This window comes from Sinohyriopsis cumingii, chromosome 1, assembly GCF_028554795.1.
Source record: "Sinohyriopsis cumingii isolate HCF-2022 chromosome 1, ASM2855479v2, whole genome shotgun sequence".
Classification (NCBI taxonomy): Eukaryota; Metazoa; Mollusca; class Bivalvia; order Unionida; family Unionidae; genus Sinohyriopsis; species Sinohyriopsis cumingii.
Genome location: NC_142961.1, coordinates 91,321,392 through 91,348,890, shown reverse-complemented (window position 1 = coordinate 91,348,890; position 27,499 = coordinate 91,321,392). Strand labels below are relative to the sequence as shown.

The 27,499-nt window shown below is 32.3% G+C and overlaps 1 protein-coding gene and 2 long non-coding RNA genes across 7 annotated transcripts in view; 2 read left to right on the top strand and 1 right to left on the bottom strand.

Moving 5' to 3' along the window:
- LOC149807336 (uncharacterized) overlaps positions 1-27,499 on the top strand; it is a 295,678-nt gene that overhangs the window by 228,343 nt on the left and 39,836 nt on the right. For all 5 annotated transcript variants that reach the window (XM_089965473.1, XM_089965490.1, XM_089965468.1 and 2 more), the window contains 6 exons: positions 11,045-11,154; positions 13,093-13,290; positions 15,651-15,716; positions 25,697-25,805; positions 26,571-26,666; positions 27,353-27,446. In XM_089965473.1, the coding sequence (XP_089821599.1) occupies positions 11,045-11,154; positions 13,093-13,290; positions 15,651-15,716; positions 25,697-25,805; positions 26,571-26,666; positions 27,353-27,446 (673 nt within the window). The remainder of the gene's footprint in view (positions 1-11,044; positions 11,155-13,092; positions 13,291-15,650; positions 15,717-25,696; positions 25,806-26,570; positions 26,667-27,352; positions 27,447-27,499) is intronic.
- Positions 17,133-20,398, bottom strand: LOC149807338 (uncharacterized). The gene is made up of 3 exons (XR_016422386.1): positions 19,984-20,398; positions 19,195-19,289; positions 17,133-17,285 (listed from the first exon to the last, which is right to left on the bottom strand). It is a non-coding gene; the product is annotated as an uncharacterized LOC149807338 (long non-coding RNA).
- Positions 20,518-23,300, top strand: LOC149807337 (uncharacterized). Its single transcript, XR_016422390.1, has 3 exons — positions 20,518-20,736; positions 21,361-21,457; positions 22,315-23,300. It is a non-coding gene; the product is annotated as an uncharacterized LOC149807337 (long non-coding RNA).

Here is a 27,499-nt window from a genome sequence, read left to right as displayed (position 1 = left end):
CTATCTAAAGACCTAACTAAGAATAGTTTTGTTTCATTATTCCTAATACTGCTTCACCTATCTAAAGACCTAAACTAACAATAGTTTGGTTTCATTATTCCTAATCCTGTCTGACCTATGTAAAGACCTAAACTAACAATAGTTTGGTTTCATTATTCCTAATACTGCTTGACCTATCTAAAGACCTAACTAACAATAGTTTGGTTTCATTATTCCTAATACTGCTTGACCTATCTAAAGACCTAACTAACAATAGTTTGGTTTCATTATTCCTAATACTGCTTGATCTATCTAAAGACCTAAACTAACATTAGTTTGGTTTCATTATTCCTAATCCTGTTTGACCTGGCTAAAGACGTAAACTAACAGTAGTTTGGTTTCATTATTCCTAATCCTGTTTGACCTATCTAAAGACCTAAACTAACACTAGTTTCATTATTCCTAATACTGCATAACCTATCTAAAGACCTAAACTAACAATAGTTTGGTTTCATTATTCCTAATACTGCTTGACCTATCTAAAGACCTAAACTAACAATAGTTTGGTTTCATTATTCCTAATCCTGTTTGACCTATCTAAAGACCTAAACTAACAATAGTTTGGTTTCATTATTCCTAATCCTGTTTGACCTATCTAAAGACCTTAACTAACAATAGTTTGGTTTCATTATTCCTAATACTGTTTGACCTATCTAAAGACCTAACTAACAATAGTTTGTTTTCATTATTCCTAATCCTGTTTGACCTATCTAAAGACCTAACTAACAATAGTTTGGTTTCATTATTCCTAATCCTGTTTGACCTATCTAAAGACCTAACTAACAATAGTTTGGTTTCATTATTCCTAATCCTGTTTGACCTATCTAAAGACCTAAACTAACAATAGTTTGGTTTCATTATTCCTAATCCTGCTTGACCTATCTAAAGACCTAAGTAACAATGGTTTGGTTTCATTATTCCTAATCCTGTTTGACCTGTCTAAAGACCTAAACTAACAGTAGTTTGGTTTCATTATTCCTAATCCTGTTTGACCTATCTAAAGACCTAAACAAAAAATAGTTTGGTTTCATTATTCCTAATACTGTTTGACCTATCTAAAGACCTAAACTAACACTAGTTTCATTATTCCTAATACTGCTTCACCTATCTAAAGACCTAAACTAACAATAGTTTGGTTTCATTCTTCCTAATACTGTTTGACCTATCTAAAGACCTAACTAACAATAGTTTGGTTTCATTATTCCTAATCCTGTTTGACCTATCTAAAGACCTAACTAACAATAGTTTGGTTTCATTATTCCTAATCCTGTTTGACCTATCTAAAGACCTAACTAACAATAGTTTGGTTTCATTATTCCTAATCCTGTTTGACCTATCTAAAGACCTAAACTAACAATAGTTTGGTTTCATTATTCCTAATCCTGCTTGACCTATCTAAAGACCTAACTAACAATAGTTTGGTTTCATTATTCCTAATCCTGTTTGACCTGTCTAAAGACCTAAACTAACAATAGTTTGGTTTCATTATTCCTAATACTGTTTGACTGATCTAAAGACCTAAACTAACACTAGTTTCATTATTCCTCATACTGCTTGACCTATCTAAAGACCTAAACTAACAATAGTTTGGTTTCATTATTCCTAATCCTGTTTGACCTGTCTAAAGACCTAAACTAACAATAGTTTGGTTTCATTATTCCTAATACTGTTTGACTGATCTAAAGACCTAAACTAACACTAGTTTCATTATTCCTCATACTGCTTGACCTATCTAAAGACCTAAACTAACAATAGTTTGGTTTCATTATTCCTAATACTGTTTGACTGATCTAAAGACCTAAACTAACACTAGTTTCATTATTCCTCATACTGCTTGACCTATCTAAAGACCTAACTAAGAATAGTTTGGTTTCATTATTCCTAATCCTGTCTGACCTATCTGAAGACCTAATCTAACAATAGTTTGGTTTCATTATTCCTAATACTGCTAGACCTATCTAAAGACCTAAACTAACAATAGTTTGCTTTCATTATTCCTAATCCTGTTTGACCTATCTAAAGACCTAAACTAACAATAGTTTGGTTTCATTATTCCTAATCCTGTTTGACCTATCTAAAGACCTTAACTAACAATAGTTTGATTTCATTATTCCTAATCCTGTTTGACATATCTAAACACCTAAACTAACAATAGTTTGGTTTCATTATTCCTAATCCTGTTTGACCTGTCTAAAGACCTAAACTAACAGCAGTTTGGTTTCATTATTCCTAATCCTGTTTGACCTATCTAAAGACCTAAACTAACAATAGTTTGGTTTCATTATTCCTAATACTGTTTGACTGATCTAAAGACCTAAACTAACACTAGTTTCATTATTCCTCATTCTGCTTGACCTATCTAAAGACCTAAACTAACAATAGTTTGGTTTCATTATTCCTAATACTGCTAGACCTATCTAAAGACCTAAACTAACAATAGTTTGGTTTCATTATTCCTAATCCTGTTTGACCTATCTAAAGACCTAAACTAACAATAGTTTGGTTTCATTATTCCTAATCCTGTTTGACCTATCTAAAGACCTTAACTAACAATAGTTTGATTTCATTATTCCTAATCCTGTTTGACCTATCTAAAGACCTAAACTAACAATAGTTTGGTTTCATTATTCCTAATACTGTTTGACCTATCTAAAGACCTAACTAACAATAGTTTGGTTTCATTATTCCTAATCCTGTTTGACCTATCTAAAGACCTAACTAACAATAGTTTGGTTTCATTATTCCTAATCCTGTTTGACCTATCTAAAGACCTAACTAACAATAGTTTGGTTTCATTATTCCTAATCCTGTTTGACCTATCTAAAGACCTAAACTAACAATAGTTTGGTTTCATTATTCCTAATACTGCTTGACCTATCTAAAGACCTAACTAACAATAGTTTGGTTTCATTATTCCTAATCCTGTTTGAACTGTCTAAAGACCTAAACTAACAGTAGTTTGTTTTCATTATTCCTAATCCTGTTTGACCTATCTAAAGACCTAACTAACAATAGTTTGGTTTCATTATTCCTAATCCTGCTTGACCTATCTAAAGACCTAAACTAACAATAGTTTGGTTTCATTATTCCTAATCCTGTTTGACCTATCTAAAGACCTAACTAACAATAGTTTGGTTTAATTATTCCTAATCCTGTTTGACCTATCTAAAGACCTAAACTAACAATAGTTTGGTTTCATTATTCCTAATACTGCTTGACCTATCTGAAGACCTAACTAACAATAGTTTGGTTTCATTATTCCTAATCCTGTTTGACCTATCTAAAGACCTAAACTAACAATAGTTTGGTTTCATTATTGCTAATACTGCTTGACCTATCTAAAGACCTAAACTAACAATAGTTTGGTTTCATTATTCCTAATACTGGTTGACCTATCTAAAGACCTAAACTAACAATAGTTTGGTTTCATTATTCCTAATACTGCTTGACCTATCTAAAGACCTAGCTAAGAATAGTTTGGTTTCATTATTCCTAATACTGCTTGACCTATCTAAAGACCTAAAATAACAATAGTTTGCTTTCGTTATTCCTAATCCTGTTTGACCTATCTAAAGACCTAAACTAACAATAGTTTGGTTTCATTATTCCTAATACTGTTTGACCTATCTAAAGACCTAAACTAACAATAGTTTGGTTTCATTATTCCCAATACTGCTTGACCTATCTAAAGACCTAACTAAGAATAGTTTGGTTTCATTATTCCTAATACTACTTGACCTATCTAAAGACCTAAGTAACAATAGTTTGGTTTCATTATTCCTAATCCTGTTTGACCTATCTAAAGACCTAAACTAACAATAGTTTGGTTTCATTATTCCTAATCCTGTTTGACCTATCTAAAGACCTAAACTAACAATAGTTTGGTTTCATTATTCCTAATCCTGTTTGACCTATCTAAAGACCTAAACTAACAGTAGTTTGGTTTCATTATTCCTAATCCTGTTTGACCTATCTAAAGTCCTAAACTAACAATAGTTTGGTTTCATTATTCCTAATCCTGTCTGACCTATCTAAAGACCTAAACTAACAATAGTTTGGTTTCATTATTCCTAATCCTGTTTGACCTATCTAAAGACCTAAACTAACAGTAGTTTGGTTTGATTATTCCTAATCCTGTTTGACCTATCTAAGGACCTAAACTAACAATAGTTTGGTTTCATTATTCCTAATACTGCTTGACCTATCTAAAGACCTAAAGTAACAGTAGTTTGGTTTTGTTATTCCTAATCCTGTTTGACCTATCTAAAGACCTAAACTAACAATAGTTTGGTTTCATTATTCCTAATCCTGCTTGACCTATCTAAAGACCTAAACTAACAATAGTTTGGTTTCGTTATTCCTAATCCTGTTTGACCTATCTAGAGACTTAAACTAACAATAGTTTGGTTTCATTATTCCTAATCCTGTTTGACCTATCTAAAGACCTAAACTAACAATAGTTTGGTTTCATTATTCCTAATCCTGTTTGACCTATCTAAAGACCTTAACTAACAATAGTTTGATTTCATTATTCCTAATCCTGTTTGACCTATCTAAAGACCTAAACTAACAATAGTTTGGTTTCATTATTCCTAATCCTGTTTGACCTGTCTAAAGACCTAAACTAACAGCAGTTTGGTTTCATTATTCCTAATCCTGTTTGACCTATCTAAAGACCTAAACTAACAATAGTTTGGTTTCATTATTCCTAATACTGTTTGACTGATCTAAAGACCTAAACTAACACTAGTTTCATTATTCCTCATTCTGTTTGACCTATCTAAAGACCTAAACTAACAATAGTTTGGTTTCATTATTCCTAATACTGCTAGACCTATCTAAAGACCTAAACTAACAATAGTTTGGTTTCATTATTCCTAATCCTGTTTGACCTATCTAAAGACCTAAACTAACAATAGTTTGGTTTCATTATTCCTAATCCTGTTTGACCTATCTAAAGACCTTAACTAACAATAGTTTGATTTCATTATTCCTAATCCTGTTTGACCTATCTAAAGACCTAAACTAACAATAGTTTGGTTTCATTATTCCTAATACTGTTTGACCTATCTAAAGACCTAACTAACAATAGTTTGGTTTCATTATTCCTAATCCTGTTTGACCTATCTAAAGACCTAACTAACAATAGTTTGGTTTCATTATTCCTAATCCTGTTTGACCTATCTAAAGACCTAACTAACAATAGTTTGGTTTCATTATTCCTAATCCTGTTTGACCTATCTAAAGACCTAAACTAACAATAGTTTGGTTTCATTATTCCTAATACTGCTTGACCTATCTAAAGACCTAACTAACAATAGTTTTGTTTCATTATTCCTAATCCTGTTTGAACTGTCTAAAGACCTAAACTAACAGTAGTTTGTTTTCATTATTCCTAATCCTGTTTGACCTATCTAAAGACCTAAACTAACAATAGTTTGGTTTCATTATTCCTAATCCTGTTTGACCTATCTAAAGACCTTAACTAACAATAGTTTGGTTTCATTATTCCTAATCCTGTTTGACCTGTCTAAAGACCTAAACTAACAATAGTTTGGTTTCATTATTCCTAATACTGTTTGACCTATCTAAAGACCTAACTAACAATAGTTTGGTTTCATTATTCCTAATCCTGCTTGACCTATCTGAAGACCTAAACTAACAATAGTTTGGTTTCATTATTCCTAATCCTGTTTGACCTATCTAAAGACCTAACTAACAATAGTTTGGTTTAATTATTCCTAATCCTGTTTGACCTATCTAAAGACCTAAACTAACAATAGTTTGGTTTCATTATTCCTAATACTGCTTGACCTATCTGAAGACCTAACTAACAATAGTTTGGTTTCATTATTCCTAATCCTGTTTGACCTATCTAAAGACCTAAACTAACAATAGTTTGGTTTCATTATTGCTAATACTGCTTGACCTATCTAAAGACCTAAACTAACAATAGTTTGGTTTCATTATTCCTAATACTGGTTGACCTATCTAAAGACCTAAACTAACAATAGTTTGGTTTCATTATTCCTAATACTGCTTGACCTATCTAAAGACCTAGCTAAGAATAGTTTGGTTTCATTATTCCTAATACTGCTTGACCTATCTAAAGACCTAAACTAACAATAGTTTGGTTTCATTATTCCTAATCCTGCTTGACCTATCTAAAGACCTAAACTAACAGTAGTTTGGTTTCATTATTCCTAATCCTGTTTGACCTATCTAAAGACCTAACTAACAACAGTTTGGTTTCATTATTCCTAGTCCTGTTTGACGTATCTAAAGACCTAAACTAACAGTAGTTTGGTTTCATTATTCCTAATCCTGTTTGACCTATCTAAAGACCTAAACTAACAGTAGTTTGGTTTCATTATTCCTAATCCTGTTTGACCTATCTAAAGACCTAAACTAACAGTAGTTTGGTTTCATTATTCCTAATCCTGTTTGACCTATCTAAAGACCTAAACTAACAATAGTTTGCATTCGTTATTCCTAATCCTGTTTGACCTATCTAAAGACCTAAACTAACAATAGTTTGGTTTCGTTATTCCTAATCCTGTTTGACCTATCTAAAGACCTAAACTAACAATAGTTTGGTTTCATTATTCCTAATACTGTTTGACCTATCTAAAGACCTAAACTAACAATAGTTTGGTTTCATTATTCCCAATACTGCTTGACCTATCTAAAGACCTAACTAAGAATAGTTTGGTTTCATTATTCCTAATACTACTTGACCTATCTAAAGACCTAAGTAACAATAGTTTGGTTTCATTATTCCTAATCCTGTTTGACCTATCTAAAGACCTAAACTAACAATAGTTTGGTTTCATTATTCCTAATCCTGTTTGACCTATCTAAAGACCTAAACTAACAATAGTTTGGTTTCATTATTCCTAATCCTGTTTGACCTATCTAAAGACCTAAACTAACAGTAGTTTGGTTTCATTATTCCTAATCCTGTTTGACCTATCTAAAGACCTAAACTAACAATAGTTTGGTTTCATTATTCCTAATCCTGTCTGACCTATCTAAAGACCTAAACTAACAATAGTTTGGTTTCATTATTCCTAATCCTGTTTGACCTATCTAAAGACCTAAACTAACAGTAGTTTGGTTTGATTATTCCTAATCCTGTTTGACCTATCTAAGGACCTAAACTAACAATAGTTTGGTTTCATTATTCCTAATACTGCTTGACCTATCTAAAGACCTAAAGTAACAGTAGTTTGGTTTTGTTATTCCTAATCCTGTTTGACCTATCTAAAGACCTAAACTAACAATAGTTTGGTTTCATTATTCCTAATCCTGCTTGACCTATCTAAAGACCTAAACTAACAATAGTTTGGTTTCGTTATTCCTAATCCTGTTTGACCTATCTAGAGACTTAAACTAACAATAGTTTGGTTTCATTATTCCTAATGCTGCTTGACCTATCTAAAGACCTAACTAACAATAGTTTGGTTTCATTATTCCTAATACTGCTTGACCTATCTAAAGACCTAAACTAACAATAGTTTGGTTTCATTATTCCTAATCCTGTTAGATCTATCTAAAGACCTAAACTAACAATAGTTTGGTTTCATTATTCCTAATCCTGTCTGACCTATCTAAAGACCTAAACTAACAATTGTTTGGTTTCATTATTCCTAATCCTGTTTGACTTACCTAAAGACTTAACTAACAATAGTTTGGTTTCATTATTCCTAATCCTGTCTGACCTATCTAAAGACCTAAACTAACAATAGTTTGGTTTCATTATTCCTAATCCTGTCTGACCTATCTAAAGAACTAAACTAACAATAGTTTGGTTTCATTATTCCTAATACTGCTTGACCTATCTAAAGACCTAACTAAGAATAGTTTGGTTTCATTATTGTTAATACTGCTTGACCTATCTAAAGACCTAAACTAACAATATTTTGGTTTGATTATTCCTAACACTGCTTGACCTATCTAAAGACCTAATTAACAATAGTTTGGTTTCATTATTCCTAATACTGCTTGACCTATCTAAAGACCTAAACTAACAATAGTTTGGTTTCATTATTCCTAATACTGCTTGACCTATCTAAAGACCTAAACTAACAATTGTTTGGTTTCATTATTCCTAATACTGCCTGACCTATCTAAAGACCTAACTAACAATAGTTTGGTTTCATTATTGCTAATACTGCTTGACCTATCTAAAGACCTAACTAAGAATAGTTTGGTTTCATTATTCCTAATACTGCTTGACCTATCTAAAGACCTAAACTTACAATAGTTTGGTTTCATTATTCCTAATCCAGTCTGACCTATCTAAAGACCTAACTAACAATAGTTTGGTTTCATTATTCCTAATATTGCTTGACCTATCTAAAGACCTAAGTGAATTTACAAAGTCATCTATTCGGTATTCAGGCTGCTATGCAAATTTCACCTAAATGATTTCCTGTACATGATTGAAAAGTTCACCTCAAATTATGTAGGTAATGCTGTTCTCAAAATTTCTAAGACTTGAGCAATGAAGGGTTTTCCCTTTTTGTCTAGAAAGCAATATTAGAAACATAACCAATGTTTATAAAAAATTTTTCAAGGGAAGTTTATGAACCAGTGAAACCAACTATACGTATCTTAGTATAATATCAACATCCCATGTGACTACCTTTTTGGGTAAATTAGATTTCATATTAAACACTCATCTCCTACAACATTTGGGCAAGGGTGTTGAGAATAACTGGAACCATTATGGTTTGATCCTGTGGATGAAACAGAAGCTTGGATAATTTGAGCAGTATATACAACTGATCTGACAGTAGTTTGGGGAACCATGGTTGAGTACTAATGAATGGTACTGGTATGTGATTTGTCAGCAGATTCAGCATGAATGTTAACACTGTTTTTAGAATTAATTCCAATAATTTTTTCCTATTCCTTTTTTAGCTGTTTTTGGCATAATCTTTTCATTTTATTTAAGGTTAAAACAATTAATAAAATTGTAAATTTTATTTCTTATGTTAAATACAAACTTAAATAAATTAACAACAGCTGAAAATTTAAATAAAATTTATAATTACCAAGTGTTCATTATAAATAATAGCATGAGTCATGTTTTAAAAGACCATATGATTTATTTGCAACTTTGGCTCATTAAGAATAAATTACCGATTTCTCTATATTTGGAGAAGAAGTGTTCTTTGTATTATACAAAAGTAAAATTTATTTTGCTCTGTTGTTCATTTAATTACAAATATTTATTTGTTATGTTTATTTACCCTGCATTTGTCCTATAAAGTGGTTTTTGTGGCTCAGTGAATAGAAAGTTTGCTTTTGTCCATGTATATCTTCTTCTTCACTCTACCTTTAAAAATTTATTCATTCTGATTAAAAAGTTATCTTTGAATCATATTTACAGAATAGTTCTACGGTAATGATTTTGTAGAAATGTTATTCAATTTTATTTCAAAACCATATGCATTTATTGGCTCAAAAAGTCTGTGATTATGAAATTGTCTTCATAAATATTGTCCAACCATGTTTTTATCTTCAGACTAAAACTTTCTACCATATATACTCACTTATGAGTCAAGTCCAACTGCAAGCAACATAGACCCTGATCTGCTGTCACATTATGTTCTGGCTGATCAGGAAATATGTTGTTTGTTCTACTGATTACTTCTAACACACAGCATAAACCCTGATTTGCCAGTGTATTGTGTAATGGCAGATTTGTATTTGTGCAGATATTACAATTTTGTAATAAAATTTCAGCTTGAGTCGTAATGAGTCTTTGTGACTAATATATATTATATCTGTAATTTTACTATGACAGACTGCATTACAAAATGTATATCATAAAGTCCAGATTAATTGCAAAATGGTAAAAGTTAACAAAGATTAGCAAAAATATAGCTTTTTATTTATTTTTTTTTATTGTTGCATGATCACTTCAGCATGAAGTGGCATCACACAGTTTGAAGTGGCATAATTGGTAAGTGATCATTAAAACATGAAGTGGTACCATTGGTATGTGATCATTTTAGCATGAACTATCTAAATTTAGCTGAATCATAAATTTGCATGAAAGATGAACAGGTGAATTTAGCATACATTTTCATGACAGATAGAACAAAGCAGATCTTTGCCAAAATACTTTATTAATGTCCATATTAGTTCTATTGATAAAACAAAATTCATATTAGAAAATTATTTGACTTTGTGTATATTTCATATCAGCCAATCATATTTAAGTTGGAAAAAATGTTAATTTCTATCATTTTGTACTTGGCAGTATTTTACCAAACCAACATAAATACATGTGATACATTGGTACTGATGTTCAGAAACTAAAATGATAAAAAATGCATGAAAATCTATATACTAAACACATTTATATTGTAATGTCCTTTGAGGATATGATTCAGCAAATAAAAGTACCATACATTATTCATGTGGAATTAGGTCACTGTGATTTTATTTCTACCAAAAGCTTTTAATTACTGACCAAATACTTTCAATGATAATGTGTAACTAGCACAGTGTATATAATGCACCACTAAAAAAACACAATAGACATGAATCACATACTGTATATACTTATAAATTGAGGCAAACTGCAAATAACAAAGATCCTAATGGCCATAGCATAATATGCCTGTTGATTGAGCTGTGTTATTTGTTCTACTGATTACTCCTAACACTAACAAACTTCACAGACCCAGATCTGCCAGCACATTATGTGACAGCAGATCTGGGTTTGAGCAGTTTGCAGTTGGACTCGACTTAAATGTAAATATACTGTATATACAATATTAAATTTGTCATAATACTCTTGAAGGAAAATGCCGCTATGATGGTGTCAAATATATTAAAGTAGGTACTAATTTTTCAAATAAAATAATCTGTTACATACAGATTTTTCATAATCTATATTTTATTTAATATACTCTATTTGTCTACAAAATCTGCAATAACATTAAAGAAACCATGCTGTTCTTCATCCAGCCATATTGTTCTTTGTTAGGGTATGCAAAAAGAAATTGCAAGTGTGATTCTGTGACTGGAACTTGTTCATGGTCATATCCAAACTTCTCTAAGTGTCAGTCCCTGGTCTTGGTGAAGATATATGACAAGGTAAGTTTATAAATTCTGTATGTCATCTTTCTTTTACATCTAATTTTCTGCAGTTTGTTTGCATGAATGAATGCCCAATCTATTTTATAGCACACAATCTTAGATTGGTTTCATTTTGCTTACACTGGAATAAAATTTAAGAAATTTGAAAATATACAGTAAGTGTTCAAAATATTCCACCATCTTAAGAGACAAAATGGATATGCATGAAAACTTTAATGTCCTTTGTATGTAAGCTTGTTAACTGTCTGATTTTTGCTACCACAAAGTTCACAAAATCTTCCCATTTTTTTGTAATGCTGTATTTAGTACTGATTCAATATGTGATGCATTATAGAAGGTATATCAAATGTGTAATGAGTACCTGCCATTTTGTAATCCCAATCCCACCCCCCAGACAGTCTTGTTTAAATAAACCCATTTTCTGTTATCTTTGGAAAAGAAAAAGAAAACATTTTTATACCACCACTATACATGTCCATAGCATGTCCTGATAGCTGGTATAAACAGTAAACAGTCGTACAAAGAACTCATGTAAATTTTTATTCATGGAGTCAGTTAAAAGGTATCAAGGTCAGAGACAAGCAGTCACCTTTCACATACCGGTATTACTTATTTGGCTGTGAATAGCTGGATTGATGGTGGCATAAATTGTCTCAAAGCCATTAAACTAATACGCACATCAGCTACAAGCCAAGTCATAGAAATGCATGCTGAAGAACAAAAGTTATTTCACATCATTGCCTTGAATGAGAATATTGAAGCCATCATTATTAAAGATTATTGGTATGTTCTTGATCAGTGGCAGATTTTATTCAACATGTACAATGCAAACCATGACTTTTTCAGTTGTCATAGTGTACCTGGAAGTGTGGTTCATTTTTTAAAGACAAAATGTCTAAATGCTGCAGTGATTTAGAAAAGGATGAGCTGTCTGAAAATTAAGCAAAGCCCTGCAAAACTAAATTCTAGAATTCCTGGATGGAGTTTGACTTTGTCGTGTGCAGCAGTAAGGGGAATATTTTATTTTTTGCAGATATTATAAACATATCAAAATTATTAGTCATTCTGGAGTGTAAAACATATGTTGGCATATAATTGATGAAAGCAACACACTTAGTTTGATTGACACTCCCTCACAGCAGTGCAGATGCAAAAATATCTTTTTTTTATGGTGTGAAAAATTCAACGACATCTTCAGGACAATCTTGAAAAAGAGTGCCATGATAAACGTAAATGACATTTATGTTACCTTCAACATCCCAAGCTATTTAGAGCAGTAAAGGCTGCATCTAATTAAAAAATATTCCACTGTCCAATACATCTTAAAGAAAACAACATGGTATTTTATTTTTTATTTAATATCTGTTTTGTGTTTATGTTAGTGTGGGCACATGTTCGTGGTGATTATACAGTCTTTAAGTCTACCAAGTATTTTAGGCTTGTAATTATATCAAATTCTTACAAGAAAACAGAGATGTTATTTTCTTTATCAAACTTGAATTTCCAGTACTTTTGTATAGGCTAGTATAACTTATTCTCAATAGGACAATGTTGCTTTTTAGGTCACTTGCACTAAACCCCTTGGGACCTCACAACACAATTTTTGAGTCCCTAAACTCTCCATCCCACCCTAACAATATCTGTGAATATGGCAGGTATTATAATGTAAATAGCTTTTAAACATATAAAGCTTTTGTTTATATCCACAATAATGGTATTATTTGAGGAATTGTTCATTCAGTACTGTTAAGATGACTTTCTGCTTGTAACTAAAACAGGTTAACCTTTACAAATGATTAAATGACAGCACAAAGGAGACATCTGCATGTAATCTAACCCTGCCTCTCAATTCATTAGATCCACAATGACGTTTAGTATGTACTCATAGCCCTATTTTTGTGCATAATATATATAAAGTTCATATTTAATTACCAGCTTGAGCTCTTACGACTTGGATATCAACATTCAACAATAAAAGCAGTTTTTGATGATCTGCATGAATTCATTCTTCACCCTAAGCATCAGCTGTACTCTGGAGATATTGATGTTGCTGCTGGAATCTTGCAGACACTTCTGCAGCATGTCAAAAGTTTTCCATCCCTTGCCACAGAGAGAGATATCATTAGTGCCAAGGTATATGTGTGATTCATTCATTCCAGTTATGCCTTTGTGGTATATAAACGTGGAGCAAAACCATAAGATCCAAACAGATGTTATTCTTGTATGATATGCTCTAGGGTATATAGCCAAAACATTTAAATTACAAGAAGCTAACTTGTCCTTCTGAATAATTATCATGCATTATTCCACAAGACAGTATTCATACCAAATTGCTGAAACAGGCCTTAACCCTCCAATAAAAAACACAGTAGTGAAAACATGTACTAATATCAAAATGTGCTTTGCATTTTCTGTTCTAAAAGATAGAAAGATGATAGGACAGTTTTTCCTGAGATGTCACTATGCTTTGTACATTTATGAACAGGCATTGAACAGATCAGGTTCACAGTGTTCAAATGATAAAGTGTTTGGTAATTCTTCTGACAGCTGAATATGGAGCATGCAAATATGTTTTGTCCTCAGTTTTACCTTAATATTATTATAAATTAATGAAAAGAAAACTTTTTGATCTTTTTATAATTTTGCAATTTTAAATTTAAGCTAATTTTATCTTTGATGTCCTAAAAGTTACATTTTTACCATAGGTGAGGATATTTTACACACATTACCATCCAAACACATGTTGTATAAAGATCAAGTTAGACATACTGGTAATTAGTTTATTTTCATTCAAACAATTGTACATGATGATTAGGAAAAAGAGAAAAGCTATTCCACAGATGTCCAAATTTGTCCTGAAGTTTGCATTTTTGCAAAGGGTTAAAAATTTGAAGAAAAGATTTTACCTTTATTCAACACGGGTAATATGTGCACCTTCAGAAAATATTAATGTCTGTGTTAATTTGTTTCAGTATCTCAAGGATAGGCAAAGTTCATATACTTTGTGTTCATTCATGTGCATTTCCCCAGTACTCAGAAGAGCTTTTCATTATCTGTTTGATTCACATGGTAAATAGATTACCAAAGAGTGATTAAAAGTAAATGTCAATCCATTTAGGTCAAAGATATATCAGTGTATATGAACCTTTTATGAATTGTTAGAGTCAGAATTCAGACATCTTTGCCCTGCACTTTGCCCACTTTCAGTTGTGCTCCCAAAATCCCAAAACAGAACCATTATTGGTATCACATGGATTTTCTGCAATAGAAAACCTACACTGTTTGGTATGCCAGTTTGTAAGTCACCAAAGATTTTCAGTGATCTCATTTAGTATTAGTTGACTTGATCTTTTATTTTCATTATGTTGTTGTTGTTGTTGTTTTGGGTTGAACACCATTTGTCAGCACAAGATAGGCTATATGTAGCAGCCATATTTGATGGAGGAAGAACCCAGTAAGACCCACCAACCCATGGGAAGTTTTCATTATGTAATAAGGGAGATACGCCACAGTCATGTTATTCTATGATATGCCACAGTCATGTTATTCTGTGATATGCCACAGTCATGTTATTCTATGATATGCCACAGTCATGTTATTCTATGATATGCCACAGTCATGTTATTCTACATTCAATTTATCAGAGAGCTTTTGGTGCTGCAATTCACATATATAAAGATGATGTCATATTGATGATGTAATTATATAATAATTATATCATTTTAAGCTATACACTAAATGTCAGTATTACAAAGTATACATCAGTTTGCAATAAATAATAGTAGATTATCAGAACAGTTTTGCCAACATCATCAGTAGAGATGACCATTAAACTCAACAACTCACCAGATATTATTAAAATGTATATTTTACCTGTAGATAAAGATCTCAGATTCATAGTAAGCAGTAGTATGAAACAAATTATTAATATGCTTGTAAAAAAAGCAACTGAGAAAAATATTAGTCATCACAAAGAACTAGTTTTCTAATATGGAATGAAATGCAGAACTGTAAATTGTTGCTTTCATAGATTATGTCATTGTTCTTAACCCTACCAAATGTATTTGGTTCCTGACCAAAGGGAACAAGTGTTTCTAATATATCATTTGAGGTAATATTATCCATGTACTTCATCTTTTTTGTTTATTTCCTTTGCTTATTTACTAAAACATCAAAAGAAAAAAATCTTTGTTTGCAGTAGAAACAAGTTATGTACTGTACATTGAAAAAAAATACACATAGTAGACATGTATGCAATAGAAATAAATTATGTACTGTTCAATGGACAAAATACACCTAACAGATATCTCTGCTGTAATAGTATTATGTAATTTACATTTACAAATTTTCCAACAAAAAAGTATAGACACTGCTTTTTTATGGAAAAGACACATTTTCTTACTGAATATATTTTGGTATACACTTCTTTGTAGTATATACTGTAATGATTTTTCCATGATTATTGTATTAGTGAATTCATGATTCATTTTCAGAAGATTGTTGAACTGATGAGTGCTATGATGGATAAAGCAACAGCGGCAACCATTGAAGAGAAGGAGGTAACATATTGATAAAAGCCATTAACAGTTTATAAGATAATTTAATTATTTCCAAGTTGTGATGATTTATAGTCTCCATTTACTTTCTTCCAGCAACAGTAGAACAGCAACAGAATACATATTATTGCCAGCAATAGTAGAACAGTAACAGAACACATATTATTGCCAGCAATAGTAGAACAGTAACAGAACACATAATATTCCCGGCTGTAGAATGTCCATCATATTCCATGAAAAACGATGGAAAATGCTGGAAAATTCTAGCATGGAAAACGCTGGAGTATTTGGACTAATATTCCAGCCTCTGTCCAGGGTAGGCTGGAAAACCCTGAACAATTCTTGCATGGAAAACGCTGGACAATTCTAGCATGGAAAACGCTGGAGTATTTGGACTATTATTCCAGGCTATGTCCAGGGTAGGCTGGAAAACCCTGGACAATTCTAGCATGGAAAACGCTGGAAAATTCTAGCATGGAAAACGCTGGAGTATTTGGACTAATATTCCAGCCTATGTCCAGGGCAGGCTGGAAAACCCTGGACAATTCTAGCATGGAAAACGCTGGAAAATTCTAGCATGGAAAACGCTGGAGTATTTGGACTAATATTCCAGCCTATGTCCAGGGTAGGCTGGAAAACCCTGGACAATTCTAGCATGGAAAACGCTGGAAAATTCTAGCATGGAAAACGCTGGAGTATTTGGACTAATATTCCAGCCTCTGTCCAGGGCAGGCTGGAAAACCCTGGACAATTCTTGCATGGAAAACGCTGGAAAATTCTAACATGGAAAACGCTGGAGTATTTGGACTAATATTCCAGCCTATGTCCAGGGTAGGCTGGAAAACCCTGGACAATTCTAGCATGGAAAACGATGGAAAACCCTGGACAATTCTAGCATGGAAAAAGCTGGAGCATTTGGACTAATATTCCAGTCTTTATCCAGGGTAGGCTGGAAAACACTGGACAACACTAAAATTTAGCTGAAAATTGTTGAAATATTTTATGAAAACGAGATTTTTAACAGTGATGCAACTTTTATTTGATGATAATTTCAAGAAGAACATGATCCAAATTACCCCAACCAACTCCTTGTATTGACTGTGATGTTTAGTAACTTTTAAACAAGGAAACAAAATTAAAAACTATACTTGTCACTGGTAGCTTAATAGGTTGTGCACTAGTATTCAGTAGACAACATGGCTTAAGTTGTCATAAATATCGCTACACTTCTACTGGTGTGTCATAAAATCCAGATTACTGGCTCCTTAACATCATCCGAGTTTCTAAAAATATGTTCTCTTACTCTAGTTATAGTTTGAATTTATTCTGAAGCAATCTTAACAACAAAATAACAAAAATTCACGTTAATTTCTATCTCAATTTTAATTAAAAAAATTTAAAATATTTTTTTTTTTACACGTGTTGATTCATAGTTCATTCACCACATTTCTTATTTTTCTGTTGTCACCACTGGAGTCTGTGGAAGTGATGGTACTCTTGATGGTTTAACCAAATCGCAAAGCTTCTGTCTCACCATCACCTCCCCAATGTTGTACTTCTCCTTCATGATTTCTGAAATACAAATCATTGTATATTAATGAATAGAATCAAGCAAGATTTCAAATTTATTTCAATCCCATATATATATATAGAGAGAGAGAGAGAGAGAGGGGAGTGAGAGAATGAGAGTTATGCCTGAAACATTTCATGCAATTACAGTACTTTTACAATCCCTGAGGTTGGTAATTGTAATGAGGCACTTGGCTTGATGACTAACTTGATAGGCTTAAAAACCTGTGGTTTCCATCACAAATTAAACTGGCTACCTAACTGCTCCTGTGGCCTAAGTCTAAGTGGTTAGAGCGCCTGCTACGGGTGTGAGAGGTCACAGGTTTGAACCCTTAACCGAGTCATACCAAAGACTTATTAAAAGAATGGTACTATTAGTTGCCTTGCCTGGTGCTCAGCATTAACCCTTTACCTCATGCAAGCGTCTTTTGATGCCTCTACTCCATTCACATGGAAGCGCCTTTTGACGCCTGCTGTAAACATCAGCCATTTTAAGCCGGTTTTCATAGTGCCACCTTCGGGGAAAACCCCCATTTAGATACTACATTCATTTCTGTGAATGACAATTACATCAGATCACGTGGTCACTGTTTATGCCCTGGTCGATATCTGCTATTTAAAGTAACTGGGTCATAATCTCCACTCTCCAAAATGGAGGTCGCGGATTTCATTCAGTACTTACGAAGTTTTCACGATTAGAATCAGAACTACGAAAGATTCAATAACTTAGGTAAAGGCTCTGATATTGATGCAGGCAGCAATTAGTTTTCATAAATTATCAAATTCAGATGATTTAGTGATGTAGATGCAGACGACAAATTGTAAATTTCAAGTATGAGAAATGGCAGCTATGATTGGTCACGCAGCCTCACTGACATGACGGTAAATGAGTCCTCTCAAGATTTTAAAGCACGTAAAAAATTCTTCAGTGAAAAATAATTATGCAGCTATAACAATCAGACTTTTAATCTTAAATTTTTCCACACATAATAGATGTGAACCAAAAATGTAAAATGGTTACAATTGCTGTTTAACATAAAATACACTACACTGCTTAACAGTTAACAGGCAGGCCTATGCGTATGGAGTCGAATAGGTAACAGGTGCTCTATTTATAGCATGCTGCACTTTGTAATTATGCTCTATAAGGTAAACGGTTAAGAGGTTAGTGTTAGGACTGGTCAACCTGGTGTCAAGATAATGTGAATGGGTGGGAGACATTATGCTACATGTCTGTGGCATGATATCTCAGTGCTAGACATCACTATAAATTGCCACACTGCAGACATCGTAGCGATGTGACTAAACATTTGTTAAAGCTATGTTACTAAACATCTGAATCACGCACACACAAACTGGCTACCATATACATGCAGTTGTGATTATACCATTTAAACTGAAAGTAGATTTACATTGTCCATTTGAATATTGCCTGTCTACACTATTATGTTTCAAGTAGTAGTTGTGTATACGTTTAAATTTCATAATAATGTTCCAGCCTTAGTTCATAAAAAAATTTTGTTACAATTTGGCATATATTTTGTCATAGGTTAACAAAGTTTAAAACACATGGTTAATAATTTAAAATATACCATAAATTATTTGAATTCTGGACTGGTCTTGGAGAGGTGGCCTTGTGTGTACTTATTATTGGCTCTTGCCCCAGTTAGTGTCTTGCCAATATATTCACCAGAGCTGTACAGCATTCTGAATATTTATTTATCAGCTTTGTTAAAATCCAAAATTTGACATATTTCTGCCTCATGCTGGGTTGGAAAAAAAATTTAATCCAAATTTTCACCATGATGATTCATATGCACTAAGTTTCTGATATATTTACTTATCTACATACACAACTCCAGGTTACAGCTAATGTTCTAGACATTTGAATTTGAAACAAATGTGGTATTACCTCTCGCTTGCTTAATTCAAATTAAAAGATCGAAGAATTTCAATGAAGCTGTCGCCATCAAGTTGTTTACATAACTGTGCCTTGCCACTTTTTTTCTGAAATTAAAGGACACAAACTAAACAAGTATTTTTGGTGAGGAAAATTGATAATCATTTCCAACAGTTTACAACTGTACATTCTTATTAATTATACAATAAGTTACTATTAAATATTACTGAAATGGCTGAATATAAATTGGATAGACAGAAACAAGCCATAATCTGAATTGAAGATTAATTGGAAAAGAGATCTACTGGTATATTTCTGAGTCACAGTCTAAAATTAATTAAAACAAATATAACTTATTGCTACAAATAGCACACTGTCTGGAAAATAATAACGAAAATGTAAAAAATACAAATACCAGTCAGATCATTAATAAAAAAAATATCAAGGGTGAATAAAATTTAAAGTGAAATTTACAATTTGGAAATGTATATTCGCAAGGCCGGCACGTACCAACTTTTTTGAAAGACAGACACGAGATGACTGGTCATTGTGCATTAGGATAAGTAAAAAATGTTGCCAATTATGTCAACAAAGCTTAAAACATAACACATACCTTTCAATATCCTTACTATTTTGACGTCTAATTTATGTCTTCAAACAGCATAAAAAAAAGAAATTGTTCCATAGGATATATTTCGTAATAGCTTTCCGTAAATTTACGTCACGGGAAGTCTTTCGCAGCTAAGGTATTTGGCGGCCGTGCAAATAATTTTGCTACAATTGGACTGAGTAATGACTTACCTGCTATTTTCGCAATAATACACTCATGGTATCCCTTGAATCCACGACGAACCGCCATCACTTTCTCTCCCGTGCGATATTCCTTCATTTCTTTTCGTGGCGAGTGTACATCAGCCATACAGATTATGCCTCCCTGAATGGGACGATCATTCACCCATATAACCAGGGATATTTCTGGTTCAGTGGTCATCTTAAAATCCTGGGATATTTTATATTTTACAATTTCAATGACACTCCAATCGAAAATTGCGCCCAAATTCTGGACTGGTTATCCAAAGCGTTTTACGGTGCCAAATTTGGAACCAAAATTTACAGAAACGTTTTTTTGTTTTTTTTTTCTTTTTACAGAAAATTTGGTTCTAACGCATGAAATCGAAATATGTCGGCTTTTTCAATGTAGTAATTGGTTAAAAAAAATAAGTTCATAATTTTATATCCCATCATAGTCAGCTTCATCAGCCATCATCATACGGAACGACCTCGGCTATTTCTGCGTGACAAAAACGTGACTCCGATACGTGAAGGCGAATGCTTGACAGAAAAATCATTTTGTTCTCTTTTGATTTATGATTTATCTAAAGAGTTAATATCTATACATCGGATACCAACGCCGTGATTTGGATATGTTGGGGAATGATTGGTTTACAGTAAAGTGGTTTTAGAAGACAAAGTTTACGACCAAGAGGCAATATCGTGTCGAGGTGTGGAACACAAATGGAAAGACAACACAAACTGGACACCCAAACATTATAGGTGAGTATGAAATAAACGGAGTCTCGACTTTATCTCGTTTGCCCAAGTATAAACTGACTATATGATTAACCGCCCAACACTGTATATGTATGACTGGTAATTAAATTGTAAGCAAGTATTTCAATAAATGTGAAAAGATACACAAGGTCAAAAACAAGTTTCCTTTTGCACCCAGTTTTAAAATTAGAGTAGGTATTTTTGTTTTTCAATGTATATGTATATATAACTTTCAAAGCAACCTAATTTGTGGAATTTTATTTTAACAGCCATAACCTTGTAATTGTCAGTCTTGGAAATGTTAACTCCAGTGATACATGTAAGCCCAAACAGGGACTGCTCTGGTATTATGATAAAGTTGTGAATTTCTTGAGTATTTGTAGATCTAGTCCAAAAAGGTCTTTAGGTTACTGCTAAATTTTCAGACTGCTACATATATAAGTAAAATCATAACTTAAGTAACTTAAGTCCTGGAAAAAGAAATTTTGAAAAATTTCACATTAATCTTAGCAAGATTAAAATGTACACAAGTTTTACCATGAAGATGATTTTTGAACGATATGTTGATGTTTTAATCAGTCTGACTGTACAGTCTGTAAACGTTTTAATGCTGTTTGTGTATTACAGGTACTGGTGTTCAGGACAAAATATATAAGCAGTTTGAAGTTAATTCCACAAAGTCCATTCCTAAAAGCACCATGTACTGGAGGAAGAGAAAACAATGGTAATTCCAGGAGTAATAGAGAGTTTTTTTACATTTTAAATAATGTCTGCAGCTGTCTCCCACAGCAATGTTTATTTGTGTGAAGATAAGCATTATTCTTTATACATTTGTTCTTACCTAGTACATTCACAGCTTAACATGGCTCATATCTTAAACACAGTTTCATTACCATATCAATAATTTAAGGAATAAACAAATTTCACTATACAATACTAAGTGGAATTTTCAGAGTTCAACAAATTCTGAGTATATGGTGAAATCATTCAGTATTTACAGACAGAATATTCAATGTGCATGTTTGAACAGAACATTCACTCTGTATGGGTTATCCAACACACCATACACAATATATGCACAATGTACACCATATTTAACCAAATCAGCCAATTACAGAAATTCCAGGAAATATCTGATCAGTATTGATTCTTGCAGAACAAGATTAATAATTTATTGTTATGCATTGTCATACTTCAGTTTTTAATCATTTAAAATGTTAAATATAATTTTTACTTTCATTTTTCTTATAATGCCCTAAAACGTTATGAAACTTGAGTTGTTTTTCTGAAAACATCACATACATTTATGAAGTGTATGTTGTATCACATGTACTTTGTATGATTGAGTATATTATTGTGTATCAATTACTTGTCATTAACATGCATTCATTGTGTATCATGTTTGCATTACCTATGTTTAAATGATGCATGCATTAACATTGGATTTGTCAAACTAAACTACTGTAACAGTGTAATATTAACTGTACATATTCAATTCCCACAACAAAACAATAATGTTTGAATGTTAAGATTTTAATATGAATTATACATGTTCACTAAAATTTGTATTTCTCATTACAGTGTTGTTGATCTAGGTGAATCCAGTTCTGTTGGTCTTGGATATTATGAAATTGGTGACTGTACGTAATACTAATCTTCAAATATAATGAGAATATCAACAGATGAACCAACTAGATATGGTGACAGTGACATGAGTTTTTCATCTGACTCAGAAGAAAGTATAGAGTTTTAATCAAGTTCAGACGATGAACAGTATCATCAGGTGAATGAAGCAACTCAGTCTTACCCATCCCATGTCACAGATCCCCCACTTTATGTCATAGCCCCATAACAAGATATATATTGTAGTGAAATCACAAAGTCTGAACATGTTATTGTCCTTGGGGCTTTGCCAACAAGACATAATTTGTCAGATGCTAAATATGTGACTTTTTGGACTTAATTCAGTTACATCTTCCTTCAGCAAACACAGGATTGACAATTGTCAAAGATTTGAAGGAAAAATGTGAATTCAGTAAGGAGTATCTCAAATAGAATTTTTATTGTGAGATCTGCAAAAAATTGTACTTTGATAAAGAAGAAATGTGTGAAACTGGGGGCTGTACAGGTGTACATAACTAATAATTATGAGCAAACATCTCCTTGGAATGAAGTTGGCTCCGACAAGAAAGAAGACTTCCTTTCATCATCAAAAATAGGATCAAGTGTCTTCGAGAACCTATTATTGTTGTTGAAATTGGAAATGCCATTTATGGTACTGTTCTGCCCAATCATCATGAAAAGGACTAAAATGGCTCTCACCATTGCACAGCAGAATTTCATACTTATACACTGTAGTGTCAAGCTCAAGTGGTGAACAGATTTGGACATATTTATGATTTTATATGCACCAGATATTTTCTGGTCAGGATTTAACTAATTTTTCAGGATATCTCTTCATACATGTATAGTTTGTGTTACACCAACATTTTTGTATAGTGATGTTCTTTTGATAATGAACATTTATTTACATATGTGGTACATACAATAAATGATGTACTACTTCAGCACTTGTAGTTTGTTTTTTTAAAGCAGGGGTCAGGTGTGTGTGTGTGTGTATGGTTTAGTTTGTTTATTTGACTTGTGTCCTCTATTTCTCAGTGTATATTTATCATAGGTTTGAAATAATAGTTCAGTTTCAAGTTCAAAAATCTGTGTTACAGCGCAGTTTAGTCATGATTGCTCTTTCTTTAGGTAATTCAAAATAATTCTTTGTACCAATCTTGAAAATTGACTAAGTTCTTTTCCAGGGTTTTCCATGCTGAAATTTATCCCAAAAATTCTAAGTCCAAACTGTCCATCCTTTTCCAGGGTTTTCCATGCTGAAATTTATCCAAAAATTTCTAAGTCTAAACTGTCCATGCTTTTCCAGGGTTTTCCATGCTGAAAAAAATCAAAGTCCAAAATGTCCATCGTTTTCCAGGGTTTTCCATGCTGAAAAATTTCAAAGTCCAAAATGTCCAGCATTTTCCAGGCATGTCCAGCATTTTCCATGCACAATGTCCAGGGTTTCCATGCTAAATTCTGCAGAATATTTCATTTTTCCATCGTTTTCCAGGGTTTTCCATGTTTTTCCATCGTATTCCATCCTTTTCCAGAGTATACGATGGAAAAAGTACAGCCGGGTTGCCAGCAATAGTAGAACAGTAACAGAACACATATTATTGCCAGCAATAGTAGAACAGCAACAGAACACATATTATTGCCAGCAATAGTAGAACAGTAACAGAACACACATATTGCCAGCAATAGTAGAACAGTAACAGAACACACATATTGCCAGCAATAGTAGACCAGTAACAGAACACACACATTGCCAGCAATAGTAGAACAGTAACAGAACACACATATTGCCAGCAACAGTATAACAGTAACAGAACACATTGCCAGCAACAGTAGAACAGTAACAGAACACACACGTTGCCAGCAATAGTAGAACAGTAACAGAACACACATATTGCCAGCAACAGTACAACAGTAACAGAACACATATTGCCAGCAGTAGTAGAACAGCAACAGAACACACATAATTTTGCCAGCAGTAGTAGAACAGAATATTGATAATATTGCCATAAATAGGAGAACAATAACAGAAAACACATATTGCCAGCAATAGTAGAACAGCAACAGAATACAAATAATGTTGCTAGTATTAATAGAAGAGCAACAGAACACACATAGTATTGCCAGCAGTAATATAACAATAACAGAATAAGCATATAATTGCCATAAATAGTAAAACACCAACAGAATACAGATATTATTATTTATTTATTGGAAGCTCCTAATACCAGCTGGTATTGGAGACAACTAGTAATTGCATTTCCTTTCATTTGGAACATTTTAGAGTTTATTTTCTATACCTTTAGATGAATTATTAATTTATAAAACCAAAACAAAAGTAGTACCAAAGCCTACTTACCTTGTCCTTACTGTAGCAATGAAAGACAAAGCTGGAAGGTAAACCACATCTGAACTTGATGCTCAAGATTACTATCGCCCAGTGGAACGTAAAGTCCTGCATGATTTGCTGATACAAGTCACAAGCTAAAATAGTGTACAAAGATTTCAGAATCTTCAGGATCTTTAGAATCTTCCTACTTTTATAATAGCCTCTGTCTTGATGGAACAACTACTGGAATATGATTTTTAGATAAATATATATCCATTTCAAATACAATTTAATTATTTCATTATATGAAGTTTCATAGAGTTACAAAATGAAAAATGCTTAATTTTTATATTTTCAGCAGTCATAATGTTCATTCAGAAAATAAATAGATTTCAGTGGCATTTTTTTCTAACTAGATTTTGGATGAATCCAGTGGAAGTGTATATCAAATAAAATCTAAATTTCAGAGATGATTTTCTTTGTTGAGTATCTCATCATGCTAACAGTGGGCATGTTTTTTTTTACAAATTCATTTACTTTTACTGTATGATTATTTCAGTCTCACTAATTGGTTAATCATCTAGGTACATGTACTGTAATGTATCATAAACAAAGCACAGTATCTGTTCTAAATACATCTGATGTTCCATGGCCTAGATTTTCTTAACTCAACAGTCTCAGTGTCTTGCCCTTTGTTTCCTTCTCCGTATAGACATTTGTTACATTTAAATGGCAGCTCTTTACACTACTGTACTTTGAAAGATATAAGCTTATCATCACAGTTTCAGCGAATTACAAAACACTTTATGAAACTTTGTTGTTATGTACTTTAGTTTTAAAATCCTCCATTGCAGGTTTTCTCCAGCAATTACAAAATATGGTACCTGCCTTTTAAATTAACCAGTCACTGACGTCTGTTGTTTTAATATAGATTGTTGTATCACATATTTTGAGTAACAGACAGGATTTTAAAAATCATCAACTGTAATACTTTTGTACTTTGTTTCCCAGCATCTTTTAGTTGGACCCAACATGATAAATATGGCTGACATTTTGCTTCATGGAGCTGGAAAATATTTTCTATTTTCACCAAGAGACTTCATTCGATTTTCATCAGTTGGTAAGTGTTAAAGAGAAAAGTTATTTTAGAGTGAAAAACTAAAAGTATGGAAGTTTACTGATTTAATTGCAAATCAAAGCAATTAATTAATTCAATACAGATATAGTCAGCTCCCCTTGTAGAGGTTTCCACAAGGGAATTGTTCACTTGATCATAGTGTTTTGATCTAACTATCTAAATACTTTATAAATCTGCAGATCGATTTTCTAAGTCTGATGTCACAAAGAAAATACATAATTTACATTGTCAGCTACAAATCAAACAATCTGTTACTAATATATCACGACGTATTCATGTGTTTGTACTTGTCTTCATATCTGTACTTGTTTTCATATATTTGTACTTGTATTCATATACTTATACTGGATATACTAGTACGTGCTACTAGTAATTTATTACTAGATATACTATTACTTGTTATTAGTAATAGTATTATACACTTGTACATGTCTTAGAACTCATACAAGATGTTGATTTCGGACTTTAGCTTCACAAAACAATATGTGACATATGCCTTTAAACTCTGGATTTGCCTTGTAAGATTTTTATATTTTAATTTTCTCACATTAGAAATAATCAGTTTGCGAAATTGACAATGTATCAGCAGAACTAAATATCAAGGTGAGTGTACTTATGTATGTCTTGTATAGATACTAGTTAAACCTTTAAATGAGGAAGCTTACATCAGAGAACTTTAACATACATCTGGATGGAAATGTTTTTCAAATGCAGCAAATGAAGAATAGAAAATCCCTCTCACTTCAGACTTGACTGTTAAGCAGTTACCAATAAAATGGATGGATGAATTAAGAATAGTATCCAATATTGGGCCAGTGGAGAGACAGGAGGAGCGTTCAGAAAGTAAGACATTTTAGTAAAATTTATGCAAACAGGGTATGAATTAAAAAGAACATTTGTTAATCAGATTGCATGTTATGTATGTGACAGTGAAATCATTAATCATGAATGTGTCAGTGGATCAGTTAACCAGTCATAGACAGATATATAATTCTTGATATACATTTCAAGAGTTCAGTACCATTCGTTTTCAGCTGCATGGGCAACAAAATTGAAACTAATCATAAGGTTGTAGATAATTTTTTATATTGACTGCAATGATAAATTAACTTTGCAACTTTCACATGTTATAAAATTTTTACATTTGCATCTTAAGCATTTGGTTTCTATGTTCCATCCACTTTTGAATTTTTCAGGAAAGTTAAGTGAATTCATTTATTGATTTTCTTATGATGGTCTGAAAGTAATTAGCATTAGGTAATTCACTTCACACCTTTCACTGTTTCAGTTCTCATTAAAATTCTTTTGACAAGTATTGATGAAAGCTTTATGATTGTTATAAGGAGATATTGATGAAAACTTTATAAGTTTTTATTTGAAGGCAATATTGATGTCAACTTTATAAATATGTATTTTTCAGAGATATTAATGAAAAATTAATGGGTTTTTTATGGAGATATTGGTGAAAAGTTTATCAATATTTATTTTAATGAGATATTGGTGAAAAGTTTATAAATATCTATTTTAAGGAGATACTGAGGAATTTATGTCTGCCATACAACTTCATTCTCAAGGATTGCCAGAACTTCTATTAAGACGACTGGAGACAACTGGTCAAAACAGGTACCTTTGAAATGTTCTTAAATGGACATAAATTTATTTACTTAAGTAATCAG